General features: G+C 52.2%; 2 protein-coding genes across 3 annotated transcripts; both read left to right on the forward strand.

Annotated features, from left to right (window-relative positions):
- Nucleotides 1-5,855: 5,855 nt before the first annotated feature.
- LOC138628629 (uncharacterized) lies at nt 5,856-8,665 on the forward strand. Its single transcript, XM_069711771.1, has 5 exons — nt 5,856-5,933; nt 6,181-6,461; nt 7,035-7,301; nt 7,397-7,549; nt 7,643-8,665. Exons 2-5 carry the CDS (start codon nt 6,194-6,196, stop codon nt 7,807-7,809), a joined length of 855 nt encoding a protein of 284 aa, XP_069567872.1. The 5' UTR covers nt 5,856-5,933; nt 6,181-6,193; the 3' UTR covers nt 7,810-8,665.
- gart (phosphoribosylglycinamide formyltransferase) lies at nt 7,643-17,926 on the forward strand. Of its 2 annotated transcripts, none has more exons than XM_069711770.1 (22): nt 7,643-7,727; nt 10,429-10,578; nt 11,169-11,264; nt 11,353-11,527; nt 11,978-12,089; nt 12,945-13,013; nt 13,104-13,229; nt 13,322-13,409; nt 13,523-13,608; nt 13,690-13,858; nt 14,157-14,388; nt 14,706-14,800; nt 14,895-15,004; nt 15,194-15,392; nt 15,481-15,732; nt 15,939-16,091; nt 16,206-16,409; nt 16,521-16,664; nt 16,897-17,027; nt 17,137-17,278; nt 17,362-17,477; nt 17,574-17,926. In XM_069711770.1, the coding sequence occupies exons 2-22, from the start codon at nt 10,434-10,436 to the stop codon at nt 17,769-17,771; spliced, it is 3,042 nt and encodes a 1,013-aa protein (XP_069567871.1). In that variant the 5' UTR covers nt 7,643-7,727; nt 10,429-10,433; the 3' UTR covers nt 17,772-17,926. The 2 variants fall into 2 exon arrangements, with proteins under 2 accessions (XP_069567871.1, XP_069567870.1); XM_069711769.1 differs by lacking the exon at nt 7,643-7,727 and adding an exon at nt 9,298-9,432.
- The last annotated feature ends 272 nt before the right edge of the window (nt 17,927-18,198 follow it).

Below are 18,198 nucleotides of genomic sequence, written 5' to 3' on the forward strand. Positions count from 1 at the left end.
GTGTCGGCCCCGCTCGGCGAGCGCCGAGCGTTACGACACCTTAAGCCGAGCCCGCCTGCCCCCGCCGAACAATGGCAGCTCCTTCCAAATCAGGTCGTAGCATTTGCATAGAAATTGGTTGTAGATCGGGAGATGGGCCCTCAAAATCGCTCTCCCTCCTGCCTGCTCTCAATTTCGGTGTCAAACACACACACACACACACACACACACACACACACACACACACACAATAAACAGAGTCATATACAGAGTGTGCTCCTTTAAGGTCCAATCACTTTAGAACAATGAGTCCTCCTCAAAGAAGTCAGAGGGGAGGACATGATGAGAAATAGATCTAAGGCGACGTTTCATGTTTACCAAAAAGCTGAGTGGGGACTAGAAAGGATTTAACACGCAGAAGTCCTCTGAACGGCCGTTCTCTCTTTCACAATATCAGTTCATTTGCAACTCTGGTTGTTTCACATTCATATGTTGATTGCGGATGGAGGTTCAACGCAAACATGCTTTCCGTTTCTCTGTTTTTGAGATTTGCCCGACAGGGAGAGAGAGAGGTCCTCCGAAGGTCAGTTTGTGTTTTATGTGTTTCCATTGTGAGTGTTTTGGAGAGTTTTCAAGTCTGCCACAGTGATGCTTTAAGTTTGTTTGTCTTGTTTTAAAGGGATAGCTTGGAGTGTTTGAGCTGCGGCACTTTTCTTTATAACCTTTTGAATGAATGAATGAATGAATGAACATTTCAGAGAGCGTCGTCTGTTGTGGCCTTAAACGCGCCGAAGCACGCAGGGGGACTATCTGTACAGTTTGGGCCACCGAGCAGGTTGCTTTGAGCAACTGAGCCTTTTATCTCGCCTACGTCGGTATCGCCGTCCACGCATCTTAGCGTCAATGTCCAGCGGGGTGTCACGCTGTCGATGTGGAGACTCTGGAGTCGGACCTGTGGTTTTGAAAGCACGTCCTCCCTCCCTCCCTCTACAGATGAGCTCGCGCGGTGCTTTCAGACCGGCGCGCCGTCCGCGTCGGATCGGGAAGCTCGATGAATGTCAGAGGCCTGTCGGCTGAACTGCGGACCGAGCAGCGGGGATCTGCAGAAGCGACGCGGAGAAAATGGCACTCCGCGGCGGAGACGCTCGGCTGTTAGTGACAGCTACCGCGGCGGCCGTCATAAGCTAATGCCCGGCTGCCCGACGCAGGTGTCCGGACCTAAAGAGCACCTTTCAGTCAGGTCTGACAGGTCGGCGTGAGAGCTCGGGAGTTATACAACGTGTTCATCTGTGTGTGTTTGGTGAGACTGACATCTTGAGAAAAGAGCTCATCACCTTTGGGGATGCGATGTACGGGGCAAAGAGCAGGAATTGTCGCGGTGTCCGAGAAACCTGAGAAATGTCCGGCAGAGAGGAAACTTGACGGGACATCATCTGCCAAGGACAGTGTGCTGCCACAGCGACGTGACGACGCGCAGCGTGCCGCGTCCGGCTCGTTGCGCTCAATCCGACCCCGGCGAGACGTCACAATGGGCGATGAGGCGTTTGCGCAACATTGGCCGGGAAAGCCTTAACGACAGTTTTGTCTGCGGCATTCACAAGTAATGAGCTCACCTCGCCCGCACTGTACGTGACACGCGACGCGGTGATGAAACATGTCACATCTCCCTCCGTGAATCGCTTCCCCCTCCGAGACCTAATGGAAAGTGGCACCGGATTTGATTTGTATTCATGAACGAGCCGGCTCGCGCAGCTGTTGCGGCGCTCCCGTCGAGCTGCTGCAGTTCGGTGTTCACGCAACGTTCACGTTAAGTGTTTGGACCGGACCGCGTGGAAGAGCTTGGAGGAAGCCCCGTTTCCTACGGCGACCGCATTACGTAGACGTCGTGCAAAAACGACAGCGTCCACTAATGTAATGCTGCATCAGTACATGTGTTTTAAGTGCAGCGAAGGTGCGAAGGTAGTCATTACCTGGCGTGATTAAATGTAGATGAAAAAAGGACACGCAGCACGAGAACTCCGGAGGGTCCATCTGACCGAACGCACTATAATAAAGCTATTATATGAAATAAAAGGACAGTACTTTTGATTTGCCGTCGAAAGAACAATGCGCGGAGTGTTCGGCACAGGCTTTTCAATAAACCCTTAAAAAAAAGAAGCGATTGTAGTTTTTTTTTTTAACATGTCTCAGGTTCAGCAACGGTTCCCTCAATGTTTTTAATTACCGGTAGATGTGGACTTTGCTGCGCGACTCTGAATGCAGCCCCACTTAAGTGTGTCCTGCAGTGCAAAATCCACATTATGTATTTGACAAAAGACAAAAAAGGTAGTTTGTCCTCGCCTCGATGAAATGTTCGGTGTTATTATTGACGTATCGGCTTTGTGAAACTCTGAACTTTTAGTGCGGCAAATGAGCGGTTGGCTCTCGCCTGCAGTAATAGCCTATATAAAGGTAAGTTAACAGCAGGTGAGGTTTCACAGGCAGTCGAAATGAAGAATATGACGTGCAGAGCTCATAGATTCAAGGGCTTTGTGGGAACCCTTACATTTTATATCCCCTGCTCCTCTGCACACCAGCACGTTAACACTCTTGCCATTGGGCGTACCGGGCAGCAGTCGACGTTTGTCTCGGTGACCCAGGACTGCGTACTGACAGAAGCGCTCCCTAATTTCAATGCTAATGTGCCGTTGTGGGTATTTTCAAAGCGTCGCCGCTGTTTATTATGATTCACTTTACCTGAGAGGCGCCGGTTAATCCCGTAGATCCCTGCAGAGCTGCTGTGCGCTAAGAGGTCACGGAGATAGTGTTTAAATAGACTGCGGCTCCCGTATTACTCCACGGGGACGATCGCAGGCCCGTAAACAGCTGACAGATTGACTAACCTCCCCCACCCGTTTTCTTCTGGGCGCATCTGGTACGCAGCTGTGTAAAGATCACAGGCTTAAAGAAAATGCTGTGATTGTTGCTTTTGTTGTTGTTGTTGTTGTTGTTGTTGTTGTTGTTGTTGTTGTTGGTGCACCAAGCATCTTTAGGAACTCTGCAGCTCGTGGCGGTCATCACCTACGGGCTTGTGCAAAGCTATAACCGGCAATGGCTGTAGAGGACGGGGGAATAAAATAGATGTAGAAGGTGCGCACGCCGTCTAATGAAAGGAAAAACAATCTCAAAGGGCCTCGAGCCGTTCGCTGGAATAGACGCGAAGCTATCGGAGGATGTATGTAGCCGTTGACGTGGCGACGACAGTCGAAAGTGAAACGATGTCACCGACATGATGTAAAAAAGAGAGGCAGATACCAAAGAAGGAACCGGGAGGAGGACCTCGCCGTCGGTGCCGAATTCATAGCTGCACTTTGCTCTTGTAATTATTGAACTGAGCACACAGGCGTAATAGTGTGTGTTAGAAGTGCTGCTTCGCAGAGTAGTTGTTTATTCATAAGAGCAAAGTCAACAACGGTAGAGCTGCGTCATTAAATATGGATGCCGTGTCAGCGCGTGTGGGCTTAGGTACCGCGTAGTCTCGCGAAAGAATTGTAAGCTTCAGACAGCGGGGCGGCAAAAGGGTCGTCCAGAGGACTTTAGCGGCAGGCAAACTATTTCCAGGAAATCGCCCGGGGAATAGCAGACCTCTTTTATCCCAGCAGAACGCTTTCCTGTCCTCTGACAGGACAGGTGTAGTCGTGGTTCCTGGTGTTTTCAAAAGTAGAGCTTTTTTTTGTGTTTTAGGGAGGTGCGTACGCGCCCTCTCTACTTTCCAGATTAGCCTGAAAGCGTTGTTATTTGATAACTCGGGTGACCCCGAACCATCTATTCACGCCACCTCGAACATATTGTAATGTGGATTTAGTCATTTGTTTCCTTGCGGTGTGTTATTTTGTGATCGGGACCGTGTTTTACACGTCCAATATGGATATGGAATCGGATTACGCTCAGTTGAAGACAGAACACTGTTTTAACATGTAAACAGCAAGCAGCTGTTAACCCCGAAACCATCCTGGAACACTTAAAAAAACAAAAAGCCTTGAATGATCTTGTGTTGTAATGAACATGTGAAAGCAGGATCAAATAAACAGCTCCTGTTATTGGTGGAAGCGGCAGTGACGGAGGCTTCGTGGCCTCTTTGCGACCAGATTGTTGACATGTTTTCATGGTTGTACAAAATCCCAGTGTGCAGTATTTGATGGGAACGCAGCGCGATCACATTGATGTTGTTGCACACGCGTGCCGCTTTGCAGCAAAGCTGCAAAAAGGTGCTTTTGAGAGGATTATCAGCTGAAAATACACACGCATCCCATATTGTAAGCAGGCGTCACGCCGGCAGTATTCATATTCTTCAGAGTAGTTTTCAGAAAAGTAGCGATCTGTTGACAAGCGTGATGACTAATAGCTGAACTGTGTGAATACTTCGGGCTGGAAACACCAGGAAAGCGCTTCGTCTTCGGCTCCTCCACGTCTGTCACTCGACTTGACTTAAAGGCCCCCGTAAGAGAAACCGAGACGGCTTCTCGGTTTCCGTCGCTCGTCCCGAACGTGTCCAGAATGTCGGCCGGCTTCCCGTCGGCCGCCGGATCACGTTCTCCGAACCGGGTCGGTTTTAATCACACGCTGCGCTCGGAGAGCTTCCAGCGGCCGTCGTTTCAGCCGAGGGAAAACCGGTACGCTTAAAGTTACTGTAGGAAAGATCAAAGCAAATGTAAATGTTGTCACGAAACCTGAATGTCATGTCGACGTTTGTGTTGTTGTTTTTCTCCTCAGATCATTTTGGGATGCGATCTGCCACCAGCAGATGCCACTTGCTTCTGTGAGTGTCGCCGATGTCCGAATTAATTGGGAGCGAACTGATTTCCCGCGGGAGTCCTGTTGGGTCGAGTCCCAGCTAAACAGTGTCGTTGTAAGGTGCGAAGCGGGGTCGGCCCAAATGTTTGTTCAAAAAGGGTTCGTGCGAAACCATTTTTTTTAAAGCATAGTAGTTACAATTTGTTCTTCCAGGCACTTACAAGACGTCCTCCTTGGAACTCCTGTTCCTGTCAACTGAAACTAAGACAGGAACAGCAGAATAAAAAAAAACAACAATTGAACTCCAATGGACTCGTTACAACCTTCCCCGAAGGAGCTTCTGCACCTCAGGAGAACCGAAGAGTTCGGGTGGTTTGCCGTCGTCTGTACACGTCACCCCGATGCCCCCGATCTCGTGTGACACCACGCAGAGAAGGAGGCGGCCGTCGGCGAAGCGCCGCACGCCTTTGGCTGTTTCCGCCGAGCGTCACACACAGTGACACCACAAATCTGCCGTTACCACGCTCACCCTGCTGCAGTCGCACGCAGCGACACTGACATCTTTTGGCCTTATGGAGAAGTATTCACAGAATATGACAGGAGACTTGTGGGTGAAGTCATTTTTTTTTTAATTCAAATCTCTGCTAAAATACCCAAAATGTATAAGAACCGACAGGAGTCCTGCGATCCAGTCGGAAGTGTTTAATTAGCGGTAAATGAAGCAGTAAGTAACTTGTATTATGATCTTGCAATGTCAGTAAAGTCTCAAATGAAATAGATTTTTTTTGTAAACCATGCTTTATTTACCTGATAATGTCTTCCTATTTAGTGCAATATGAGTTTGATATGAGTCTGAAGACGTTTTATAGTTCTCTTTAGATCTTAAAGTCCAACGGATAAATAAGAAAGTTGATCAACTGTTCTTTAGTTTGAAGGCCAGAACCAGAAATAACTGGAGAACAGCTCTTTTGTGTGTGTGTGTGTGTGTGTGTGTGTGCGTGCGTGCGTGCGTGCGTGGCTAAAAGTGGCCAGCGGGGGGCGCTGGTTGTCTTCTTGGTCGTCTCCGCTGCCGGTAAAGAAAACAATGAAGACGTAACCACGTGTGCTGTGAGCATGCGCACTCGTTCTTGTTGTTGTTGCTGGCGGCTCGTCTGACCCTTTTGGAGAAAACGTGCATACAGGTAAACAGGGAAGTGAACTTTAACGCGGATTTATGTAAGAAGCGGAGAGCTGTCACTGCGTCGGTGTTAAAGAGGCTGCTGGAGTTGTTGTGATCTGTCGATTTGGGTACATGCAGCTCAAAACGAGCAATGTTTGTACCTAAATGTAACTGCATGCATTTATTAATGCACTATTTGCTGGTTGTTCGCAGGTACATTTGATATTGTGTATTGAGTTTGAATGTAATCTTCCACCGTGTCTTTCCAGGTGACGCTCTCAGATGCAGGCAGAGGTCCATGGAGAGGAGGAGGAGGAGGAGGAGGAGGAGGTAGGTGATGCTGAAGCCATGCTGTGGTCCATCCAGGAGGCTCTGGAGAGGCAGACCCTGCAGATCGGAGCGTCCGCCTGCGGGGCCACAGCAGTTGTGGACGTGCTGAAGCTCCTCGGCGTAGACGTGACCCCGGAGGAAGCGGACCGCTGCGTCCAAACGCGTCTGAGGAGGAACGAGTCCCCGCTGCCAGACTACCTGCTGTCACGCAGCGAAGCAGGTAAAGCACTCGTTCAATACGCTTAGACAAAAAAAAAGTACAAATATTAATCTTTCCAGCCCAACCCGAACATGGAAATGTCTTGGTGTGTTGTTGTAAAACGTTGTTTGTGTCATGAAAAACGCTGCATTTAGTAAATCGCACCATATTACACCTGAACAGTCGGCGTGAGCTCCAAATGTGTTTCTGTAGCAAACGTTTCACATCATCAGATGTGAATATATATAGGTGCACATGTGAGTGATATTTCTGGCGTCACAGACGGTAGCGGGGACGACAAGTCGCCCGCCGAACGAAGCTCAGCGATGTCTTGAACCCACAAGTGCCGTTTCCTGCCAGGGTGTGGGCGTGACATCCGGCCGCACCGCCGAGCGGGCAGATTCAAAAGTCCCCTCTCCAAGTGGACAAAGAGTTGTATGTCCCTCAGAGCTATTCGTTCAGCTGCGTTATCCAGGTTTTAACGTTGACATTTCAGGCATTTAGCTCAAGCTGTCATCGACAAAAAATATGTCCACCCGGTGAAAGATAACAAACGTCAACACCCTGTATTTCTACGACGAAACCCTTCGTCAGGCGCGACCCACGCTCAGCTCATCCGGGGAGCCGAGGAGGCGAGTAAAGGGGAGGCGATCGGGCGATTCTTCCACCTTCACCCTCGCCGGCGGATCCGACTCGTCCCCTGGCTCGCGGGCTGGATCCGAAAAGGCGCCGTCCCCGTGGCGACCATGAACGCGCAGCTCGCCGTACCCAAGGGCGAGGAGGTGCCAGACGCCTGGCACCATCAGCTCGTATTCGGAGTCGCCCCTAATGCCGTCTTCGTGACGAACCCTCTGGACGTAGGTGAGTCAACATCGCCTCCCGAGGCGAGCGAGAAAGCGGCCGCCGTCCGTGTCCGTCGGGAGCGCGACGGTGTGATTTGTGTTCTTGCGTTGCAGTGAGCGAGCGGGAGGCGCACCGGCGACTCTGCAGCGAGTCCGTGTTGCTGATCCGTCGAGAGGACGTGCTTCTGCGTTGGACTCCCGATTGCTCTCTGTCCGGCCTCTCCGAGAGCCAGCGTGACCCTCGGTGGAAGGCCCTGGACGTCGCGGGTGAAGCGGCGACTCGCGGTGCATTTACTTCACGTCTAGCTCCCGCGACGTAAACGTCTTTGAGGTGTTTGTTTTCCTTCTCGTTGTCTTCAGGTCAAGTAAAGCAGATGGCCCAAAAACAAGAAAAGGAAGAAGACGGACGGGAGCCGACGCACATCACGATCCCTGCGGCGTACAGGTCAGGCGTCACGCTGTTCGCCCTGCGACACTCAGACTTAGGACAGAAACTCCTGGAGGCTCCTGAACTGCCGTTGTTATGACAAAGTCACACGTGGACTGAAAGCGTGAGGACTTATTTGTTGTGACGGAAGAAAAAAAACAAGCCGATGATTATTGATCCCGGTGTTTAGATATGGATCCAAGCTCAAACTGATCCGCGACTGTCCGGGAGGAGATGGAAGGCAAAAACAAGCGTTTCGACAACAAGAACAACAATCACGGCGACACGAGCGATCTGCGAGACACATGTCGTCGCAGGAATCACTTTAGACCAACAAAAAACAAAAAACAAGGGTTTCTCCATGAATGGTTGTTTTATGTTTAGTGTGTTTTCTACTGTGCAAAAATAGATATCAAAGTTATTGGTACAAAAACCAATGGAAACACTCCTGCATGAGCCGCAGAGGCACTTCTTGCAGCGTTTGCACAAAGTGCCCAGTTTGAGGGTTTCATTGCGGCGGCCTCTGTCCGCTACGGAAAGTAGTAATTCCACCGAGACGTTCATTCATCCGTGAAAATCTCTTATGACATTCAATGAAGTGTGTTAACGATAAGAGCCGGTAGTGTACATTAAATGTCGAAAACTCAGCGTTCCTCCTTTAACGAGAGAAGTGAGAAAGCGGGTCCGCTCAGGCCCGGCGCTGTCTTCCAGGTGACTTTAGGATTGACTGTCAGAATGTATTGATTTCTCTCAAAAGAAATAAATGGCAGCGCTGCAGTGTATAAGTCAGAGCTGTTACGTGCGGGTGCTTACGGAGCAGACCGATGTCCCGCCACGGTTTGGGAGGCAACATTAAAAGGTGACGGTGTCACCTGCAGTCGGGCCGGCCCAATGTGAGGGTCAAATTTTGATTTGTCATTTTGAAGGGGAAAAATCATTGCTTGTTTATGCTGCGTGTGTGTGTGTGTGTGTGTGTGTGTGTGTGTGTTGATGTTGTTTGCCTGTCATTGCTGCCTGATCTTGGCCAAAGACTTGACAAATACACTTGTAATGTCAGCGAGTGGGTAAAATGTCATAAAAGCGACAGTTCAAATGAAATAAAGAGTGGAAAACAAAGGGAGGTGTGTGGTTTTAGAGGACTTCAAACTGCACAGGATAATAATACAAAGGCAGTAAGAATTAATGTTGTGAGGTGAAAATGTTTGTGATGCGTCAATGGGGGGGGGAAAAAAATAGAAGCATAAAAAAAATATGTTCAACTAACAATGTTATTAATGTATAATAAGTATTGCCTGTATTTGTCATACAACAAATAATAACCGGTTTCGCGGGCGCATGCGTCGGCTAATGAACTCCATTTCCCGTGATGCACTCAACATTTACACCCCGAGGAAGTTGGACAAATAAAACCGCAAACTGCCCCCTTAACAGCTTAGGGCACAGAGAAAGACAAATATTGGACCTATTTGGACCTGTCGCTCGCTCTGTGCGCTTTGCTTCGGACCTTTTGGTTTCTCAGCGGACGTTTGCGTTTTGGGAACGTGTAACTTGTTCCTCCTCTTCTTGCATCCACGCGGTGTGCGCAGCGTGCCAGCGCAGCGTGGCGAGCGACCAAAACTTCGCATCCCCCCGGTCGGTCTGCAGGCTGAGAGCAGACCGCTGTCCCGACTGCTGTCCTCCTCAACCGGTCTTTGTTTTCTTCGCTTCACACGTACACGCACAGGTGAGTGTGCACGCGGCACGTTAGGTGCATGTCGATACGCTACCGATGCTAAGAGAACTTGTTGTCGTAGGAAAAAGCGTGCACGCATGTGTGAGGCCCGTGCAGGCAAACAACGGAGGGAGAAAGTGCAGAAAGTCCGAGATGTGTGATTGTTGAACCAAGGCTCTTCACTCATTTTTCTAACATAATGTTATTTACAAATAGGAAGGGAGGAAAAAAACAACAACAAAAAAACGACATTGCATTTGCACTCGTGCATTTGGATTTACTGAGAGTCACGTGAGGCAGATGATTTCAATCAAAGCCCGTGATGGGAGTAAATGTGGAGCACGCGGCCCCTCTGCGCAACACTCAGCCCTTTTGTGCTGCAGGTAATCTCAGTCAGTCGGTGTGTCTGACCAAACAGCACCCCCCCCCCCCCCCTCTGGAGAAATGGCTTGCTGACCCCAGTTTGTTCGACTTCAACATGTTTCTTTTCCAATGTTTGTGTACAGACTAAAAAAAAAGCCCCAGCTCCAATAGCTGCGGGGTTTTTAATCTTATTGATCCAGATGTGTGTCACGAGAGGCAGGTAATTATTACATCACAAGCACTTCAGACATGTGCAGAAATGGTCCGGAAAGAGTCCAAATCAGCACGTTATAGCTGTTACACGGCAGAGAAGAAGTGAAAGATGCGATCCGTGTGCGCCAAAACGCAACGAGACGCGCTCCAGATGAACTGTCGGACCGACTCCTCGCTGCACAGCAAGCTGATAGGAGTTGTGTTGTTGTATTGAAACGAGCTGCCGCTTTCCACTCGGTGACCATTCATGTGTTGTCGTTGTCGCCGAGTGGCATTACGAGATAATGTAAGACCCCGGGCCTGAGGAAAGGTCAACGCAGCGGAGCAAAGGCCCTCCGTTATAGGTCAGTGTTTGCATGCAATTACAGGGTGACTAAGGCCGGTTGTTTGATGACTTGTTGTTGTTGTTGTTGTTGTGTGGTTCTGGCTCAGGTACCATGGCAGAGCGGGTGCTGGTGGTGGGCAGCGGTGGACGGGAGCACGCGTTGGCCTGGAAGCTGGCCCAGTCTCCGCAGGTTCGGCAGGTCCTGGTGGCCCCCGGTAACGCGGGCACGGCCCACTGCGGGAAGATCAGCAACTCCGGTGAATACCAACATTTGGAAATGTGCTGCCATTGTTTAGAAGATGCAGTGCACTGTGAAGGGGTTTGTTTTGTGTGTGTGTGTGTGGGGGGGGGGAATCAATTCATCTTATATATTTTGGCATTGTATGATTTGTGACATTATAATTGTGTTTTGTTGCACAGCAGACACGGTAGAGTTTTGCCAGCTTCCAGCAGTAATGATGTTGTTTCCATAAAGGTGGAGGAGTTATTGGTGCATTAATAAAAAGGGAGAAAAAGCACACAGAGAGAGAGAGAGAGAGAGAGAGCTGGAGGTTCAGAGGGTTAATTATTCAGAGGTCTGTTGTCTGATTTAACCGTTTAGAAGACTATTGGTTTATTGCGTAAGAAAATAACACAATAAAATAAAAATAGCTCATTTAGCTTATTCTCTTTCCGTGTGTCGGTCCTTTTAATGCCGCTCGTTGAAGTAATTGTACGGTGTCCGTGTGTCACGTGAAGCGAAGCACGCCGGTAACGAAAACGGTCAACGAATGCATTAGCAGCATAATTGGATACGTGGAGTGTCCCGCGCCGTGTGTGAGGGCTCACTGTGTTTGTCACCACGCAGAGGTGTCGGTGAGCAACCACGCCATCTTGGCTCAGTTCTGTAAGGACCACCACGTGGGGCTGGTTGTGGTCGGACCGGAGGTACCGCTGGCGGCGGGTAAGTGATCCCGCTCCTTTGGACTCGTAAGTTCTTCTGACGATTGGAGTTTAATGGATTCATCCTTCACGTGTAACTTGTCATCCAGGTATGGTAGATGACCTGACGGCCGCCGGCGTGCCGTGTTTCGGTCCTTCGGCCAAAGCGGCCCAGCTGGAGGCCAGCAAGAGCTTTTCTAAGGCCTTCATGGAGCGCCACGGCATCCCCACAGCCCGTTACGGCGCCTTCGGCGACGCCCGGGAGGCCTGCGACTACATCCGCACGTCAGTAAACCGATACGGAGCCCGTAGCTGGGAAAAAGAGTAAATGTGCACAGGCACGTATGGGAGGTGGGGAGTTGGGGAGTTTTGTTTTCAGACCCATTAAACACACAAAGCGGCGCCGTGATAGAAAAGAAAAGTTTTGCTCCTCAGACGGTTTGAGGAGGTAACGATCTGGGATGTAACGGCCGCCTTTCCCGCGAGACGATCCAACGTCAACAGAGTTGCGTCTGTTTAAAAGTCCTCCGAGGCCGCCGACAGTAACGTCGTTAGTTGCGTGAAGCGTCTTCGGCGGAACAACAGCCGCCACGTTGTGACCGGCCGCATCCATACGGATGTCCAAGTGGTTCCCGAAGCGCCGGCGTGCGTTGCAAATGCGAAACGGCAGCCTCGGGTCCAGATGTCGATTGTTTGTGCCCATTTCTCCCTCGGTGTCACGATTTTGGCTTTCAGGGCCGACTTCCCAGCGCTGGTGGTGAAGGCCAGCGGCCTGGCGGCGGGGAAGGGAGTCATCGTGGCGCAAAACCAGAGCGAGGCCTGTCAGGCTGTGATGGACATTATGAAGGTGAGAGACTATTAAACATGTCTGCGGTTGGTTATTAATCTGTGCGAGGGGTAAAAAGAAATGGCATTGTCCAACTGTGTTTGCGGGTAAAAAAAAAAAAAAAAAAAAGGTTTGGTATCGAGAAGAGAGAAGTGACGGTCGTAAAAGCGTCGTTTAGGAATATTCAGTCACCGCCGAGCAGTCCTGCGAGGACAGCGATGAATGTAACGCTGTGCTAATGTGCGAGGATGTCTCCGGGCTGGTAATAGATGATTTGTATACGTAAATAGGGTGACGAAGCGGATGAACATTTAACCCCCCCCCCCCCAGCTGAGGTAGGCCTTCTGAACTTTACGGAGCTCTTGTAGATGGTCGTTGTGGTTTTCGACCTGGTTAACGGTGTTTTCAGAAGCAGTGGGGATGGCGTTTTTTGTCAAAACGTACGAGGATGAACTTTGTAAATAAGCGTAGCATCTAGCCACCGGAGACGCGTCGCTCAGGAGTCGGAGAGCAAAGCGGCGTTAGAGGGGGAGGAAACGCCGGACGCGCAACCGTTTCCTCATTCGAATCAGTTATTGGTTGGCGTTATTTGTTTGTTTGAGGCAGCAGTTAATTTGCGTAAAGTTTTGTCCTCCTTGTTTGGGTGAAGTGTTTATCTGTTGAAAAAGAAATGTAACTGCAGTTCTCCGCTCGCTCCGACCGTCTGCCTTCAAAGCTGCGTGGCGGCCTCAGGCGCCGACTCGCCCGCCTACGATGATATGCGGCGAAGTGTCAGAAGTTGGGGTTTCTCCTCGCGCTTCCAGCTTTGAGAGGAGTTTGTGGAGGTAATTACATCTTCCAGCGACAACAGTTTTCTGTGTTTACTGTGCGTGGAAGGAGCGAGCCTTCGGAGCCGCGGGGGAGACGGTGGTGGTGGAGGAGCTTCTGGAGGGAGAGGAAGTGTCGGTGAGTAGAACCGAAGCGCTTTACGGGAGCGATCTTTGATTTTCAGGGAAACCTAAAAGACGTCGGTCCTCGCGACCGCCGCTTCCGTAGTGTCTGTGTTTCAGCGACGGCCACGCGGCGGCGCCGATGCCTCCGGCGCAGGATCACAAGCGGCTGCGGGACGGCGACCTGGGGCCGAACACCGGCGGCATGGGAGCCTACTGGCCCACGCCTCAGGTACCGCGGGCCGTCGGAGGGCTTGTAGCCGCTGCTGGTTTTCTGCGGAGCGCGGAACGTTTAATGAGCCGCCTTCTCCGCATCCCGCGCAGGTGAGCCGGGAGCTGCTGCGGCAGATCGGGGAAACCGTTCTTCAGAAGACCGTGGACGGGATGAGGGAGGAAGGAACGCCCTACGTAGGCAAGCGATGGATGTGTTTTGTGAAGCGGAGTGTTTTTGCAGAATCCGTTAGAAAATGTGCAAACCGCGCAACTTTTGTCCACTTCTGTCTGTCTGTTGCGGTCGTCCCGCAGGCGTGCTGTACGCAGGGCTGATGCTGACCAAGCAGGGGCCGAAGGTTCTGGAGTTCAACTGTCGCTTCGGAGACCCCGAGACTCAGGTGGGTTTGAGGGGCCGTCGCCCTCCTCTCTACGGAAGGTAACGCTCCTTACCGTCGCTCCGTACCGTCGCTGTCTTCCAGGTGCTGCTGCCGCTGTTGCAGAGCGACCTGTACGAGGTGATCCTGAACACCATGAGCGGTAAGCTGGTCTCCAGCGCCCCGGTGTGGCGGCAGGACAGCTCTGCAGTCACTGTGGTCGTGGCCAGTGCCGGGTACCCCGGCTCCTACAAGAAAGGAGTAGAGATCTCAGGTAACCGAAGCGTCATCTGGAACTTTACTCACGTGTGTTGTTGTTTGACATGTTGAGGAAATGGAAAAGATCTATGTTTGTTAATATTCGATACAGAAATGAATATTATATTTATCTGAATCGCTTGTAAGTAATCAGTTGATTTGCATAGAAAAAAAGTTAAAGAAGTAAACGAAGAAAAAAGAGCAAACCAATTTGTCTCATAGTTATGAGACAAATAAATATGTCTCAAGGATATTATAATGTCACGATATTATAATAGTTTGTACGTATGCGAACACCGGTCGTCCCCCTTCAGGCTTGTCCCAGGTCCAGGACAGGGGTCTGCAGGTGTTCCACGCCGGCACGGCGCTGAAGGAGGGGCGCGTGGTCTCCAGCGGCGGACGTGTTCTGACGGTCACCGCCGTGAGCTCGTCCCTGGAGACGGCCCTGCGGGCGGCCAACGAGGGCGTGGCGGCCGTGGGCTTCCCGGGCGCCGTTTACCGGCGCGACATCGGTCACCGGGCCATCGCCCACCTGGAGCGGCGCAGGTAAATGGGACCAAAGCAAAGAAATGACACCAAAAGGGGGAAACACTAAAACACTCCCGTTCTGTTTTTGCACACGGAGCCTGTATCTTTTTTCTTCCCCTCCGTATATGATGTACAACGTTGAGTAATAAAGTTGACTTAACTGCGTCGGATGTAACGGCGTCGTAGTATTTCTTCAACAGCGCTGGCAATTTGGCCGAACAGGTAAAAAGTGAAATAAGATGCGAAGCGTAGCCGGAGACAGGCGGGATGATTTGGGGGGACGAAAGTCGCACATCGTCCGTTCGGCGAGTGTCACGTCTCTGTGTCTCTGACAGAGGTCTGACCTACAAGGACAGCGGAGTGGACATCGCCGCCGGTAACAAGCTGGTGGAGACGATCAAACCTCTGGCCAAGGCGACGTCCCGCACCGGTAAGTCCACGGTCACGCAGCTAAAGAACGATTAGAGACCGTTACGCAAACACGGAGACGACAGAAGGAGTGTCTCGCCTCTCGTTCTCCCCAGGATGTATCGCTGAGCTCGGGGGCTTCGCCGGGCTGTTCGACCTGAAGGCAGCCGGATTTGTGGATCCAATCCTGGTGTCTGGGACGGACGGAGTCGGGACCAAGCTGAAGGTACAATGTCAATCCTTTGTAATCAGAACTACGAGGAAACCAAACGGAACGTGTCGGACGATATCCGGTAACGGCGCTGGCGCTGGACACGGGTGACTTTAATTTGTGTGGAGCGAACTTCAGTGTTCAGTCGCGATTGAAAGTGAGAACACGTGGGTTGTAATGAAATGTGGTTTTGTTGACCATCAGATCGCCCAGGCGTGCGGGCAGCACGGCGGTCTCGGTCAAGACCTGGTGGCCATGTGCGCGAACGACGTGCTCGCTCAGGGCGCCGAGCCGCTCTTCTTCCTCGACTACTTCTCCTGCGGCAGCCTGGACGTGGACGTGGCCGCCGCGGTGGTCGGAGGCGTCGCGAAGGGCTGCGAGACGGCCGGCTGCGCTCTGCTGGGTGAGCGAGAGGAGACGGTCCCGTCGGAGGAAGACGGGGAGAATCGGTGAGGAAATTGACCGTTACGTTTTTCCGCGTGTACTCGCAGGCGGCGAGACGGCGGAAATGCCGGGCGTGTACGCTCCGGGCGAGTACGACCTGGCCGGGTTCTGCGTGGGCGCGGCGGAGCGAGAAGCCCTGCTGCCCAGGCTGGGCGACATCGCCGAGGGGGACGCGCTGATCGGAGCGGCCTCGTCCGGGCTTCACAGCAACGGCTTCAGCCTCGTCCGCAAAGTCCTGGAGAGGGCCGGCCTCGGCTACGACGCCCCCGCGCCTTTCGGAAAGCCGGGACAGACCGTCGGTGAGGCAAATCTCAGGGCAAACGCAGAACGATCTTCATTTTGTATTGGTAGAAGTCCCCAGGTCCAGCTTCTTTAATATGAGGATTTGTTATTAACGCCGGCGTTCCTCTCGGGATCGGGGACACGGTCGGTCATTTTTCTGCCCTAAAACAATCGATCGAATAAAGCGTCGATTTCCACGGGTTCACTTGAATTGCGTTCCCAGGGGAGGTGTTGCTGACTCCGACGAAGATCTACAGTCGCTCGCTCCTGCCGATCCTTCGCAGCGGCGCCGTCAAAGGCTACGCTCACATCACCGGCGGGGGCCTCCTGGAGAACATCCCTCGCGTGCTGCCCCGGGACATGGCTGTCGATTTAGGTGAGAAGGAAGCACGTGAACGCTTTTGTCTCGGCGCGATATGTTTGCGGTCGTCGTCGGCAGCCCGCGTTCTTCCTTACGAATAGTAACGCTCGGTGTTTGTCCGTGACTCAGACGCCTCTCGATGGAGCATCCCTCCGGTGTTCTCGTGGCTCCACGAGGAAGGGGGTCTGAGCGAGGACGAGATGGCCCGCACCTTCAACTGCGGCCTGGGGGCGGTGCTGGTGGTCGCTCCCTCGGACGCGCAGAGGGTTCTGCGTCAGCTCCGAGGCCGCGAAGAGGCCTGGATCGTGGGCTCGCTGGTCCGCAAGCAGCCCGGTGAGAGAGAGAGGGGGAAACGTACTACTGTATGTCGCAGCTGGACAGAAAAGGCAATAAGAGAGTAAAAGACGAAGCCGCTAATAAGAATGTCGTGGTGCGTTTACGCAGAAGCGGAAGCCGTGGTGGTCCGTAACCTGAAGGCCAGCCTGCTGAAGGCGGCGCGAGGCTCCGACGGAGATTTGGGGATCGGGACAAAAGACGTCGCGGCGCCGTCCGAGAGGACAAGAGTGGCAGTTCTGATCTCCGGCGCAGGTGTGTTTGTAATTCATACGAATGGGATCGTCACGGGACTTAAAGAAATAGCTTTGACGTGGGTGACGTGACCTGTTAATTGACCAGCTTTATAACGCAGCGTGTTCTGGAGAAGATCCGGGCATTAAAGCTAAGAAATGTACTTCCCAAACGGTTCTTTTCAAAGAGGATTGTCGATTCGTGTAACGGATGTGCATTTGTTGATTGTTTGTTTTAAATCCCGTTATCTCAGGCACCAACCTGCAGGCCCTGATAGAGCAGGCCAAGAGTCCGTCCAGCTCCGCGGAGATTGTGGTGGTCATCTCCAACAGACCGGGGGTTCAGGGCCTGAAGAGAGCATCGCTGGCTGGCATCCAGACTCGGGTAATGACGAGAATGGAAATTGTTACACTTGTTAAAGAACATGGCTTAAGTCCAGTTACATTCGACAAGCTCGGTGAGAGACGGCTTTATCTGCGCGTCCCCCATCCAGGTGGTGGACCACAAACTGTACGGGAGCCGCGCGGAGTTCGACGGCACCATCGACCGCGTGCTGGAAGACTTTGGGGCGGAGCTGGTCTGCCTGGCCGGATTCATGAGGATCCTCACGGGAGATTTCGTGAAGAAATGGAACGGTGCGAAGGCGCTCCCCGAAGCTTATTCGCACGCCGTTAATGCGATCGGACGGGTGCCAAAATGTGTCTGTCTGTCGTCTCAGGTAAACTGCTGAATATCCATCCGTCCCTGTTGCCCTCCTTCAAGGGCGTAAATGCCCAGAAGCAGGCTCTCCAGGCCGGAGTGCGGGTCACGGGCTGTACGGTCCACTTCGTCGCGGTAAGTCTGCGCCGAGGGTTTGGCGGTGTCGCCGAGAGGAGAGCCGGGTGACCGCGGATTGAAACGACCGTCGCTTCGTTGTATTTTCCCGTTCAGGAAGAGGTGGACGCGGGAGCCATCGTCGCGCAGGAGGCGGTCCCGGTGGAGGGCGGGGACACGGAGGAAAGTCTGTCGGACCGAATCAGAGAGGCCGAGCACCGAGCCTTTCCCGCGGCTCTGGAGCTGGTGGCCAGCGGCGGCGCTAGACTGGGGGAGGACGGACGCGTCACCTGGAAGTCCAACCCGCGGAGTTAAAGACAAATCCGGCTCGTCCTTCCATTGCGAAGCCGGTTTTAGAAATGTAAACAAAAGGAACAGATGTGCAAACCTGTTACCGTTCGTTCGTCATGTCGATTCTCTGAAATACGGTGAAAAATAAAGGACAAAAAGACCTTCAGTTGCAAAATTGGATACGGGCCGGTGCCCGGCAATGTGTCCCCCGAGCCCGATATGTTGTCTTTGGTCTATTTCCAATGTAACGTGTGTTTACGATGAGGTCGGAGGTCCGGACGCACGTCCCGCTTAGGGCGAGAAGGGGGCGAATTAAGAATACGGTCGGAACGAGTCGATATAGACGAAGAGCGAAATAGGTACGGGAAAGGGTTAATTCCGCTCGGGGGATTCAGAGACGCGGCATCTTGCCCAAGCAAAGAGTGAAGTAGGCAACGAAAGGCTGACAATT

Source organism: Brachyistius frenatus, unplaced genomic scaffold (genome assembly GCF_029030835.1).
Source record: "Brachyistius frenatus isolate BFR_SWC_R1_liver_20210118 unplaced genomic scaffold, ASM2903083v1 Contig_103, whole genome shotgun sequence".
Lineage (NCBI taxonomy): Eukaryota > Metazoa > Chordata > Actinopteri > Embiotocidae > Brachyistius > Brachyistius frenatus.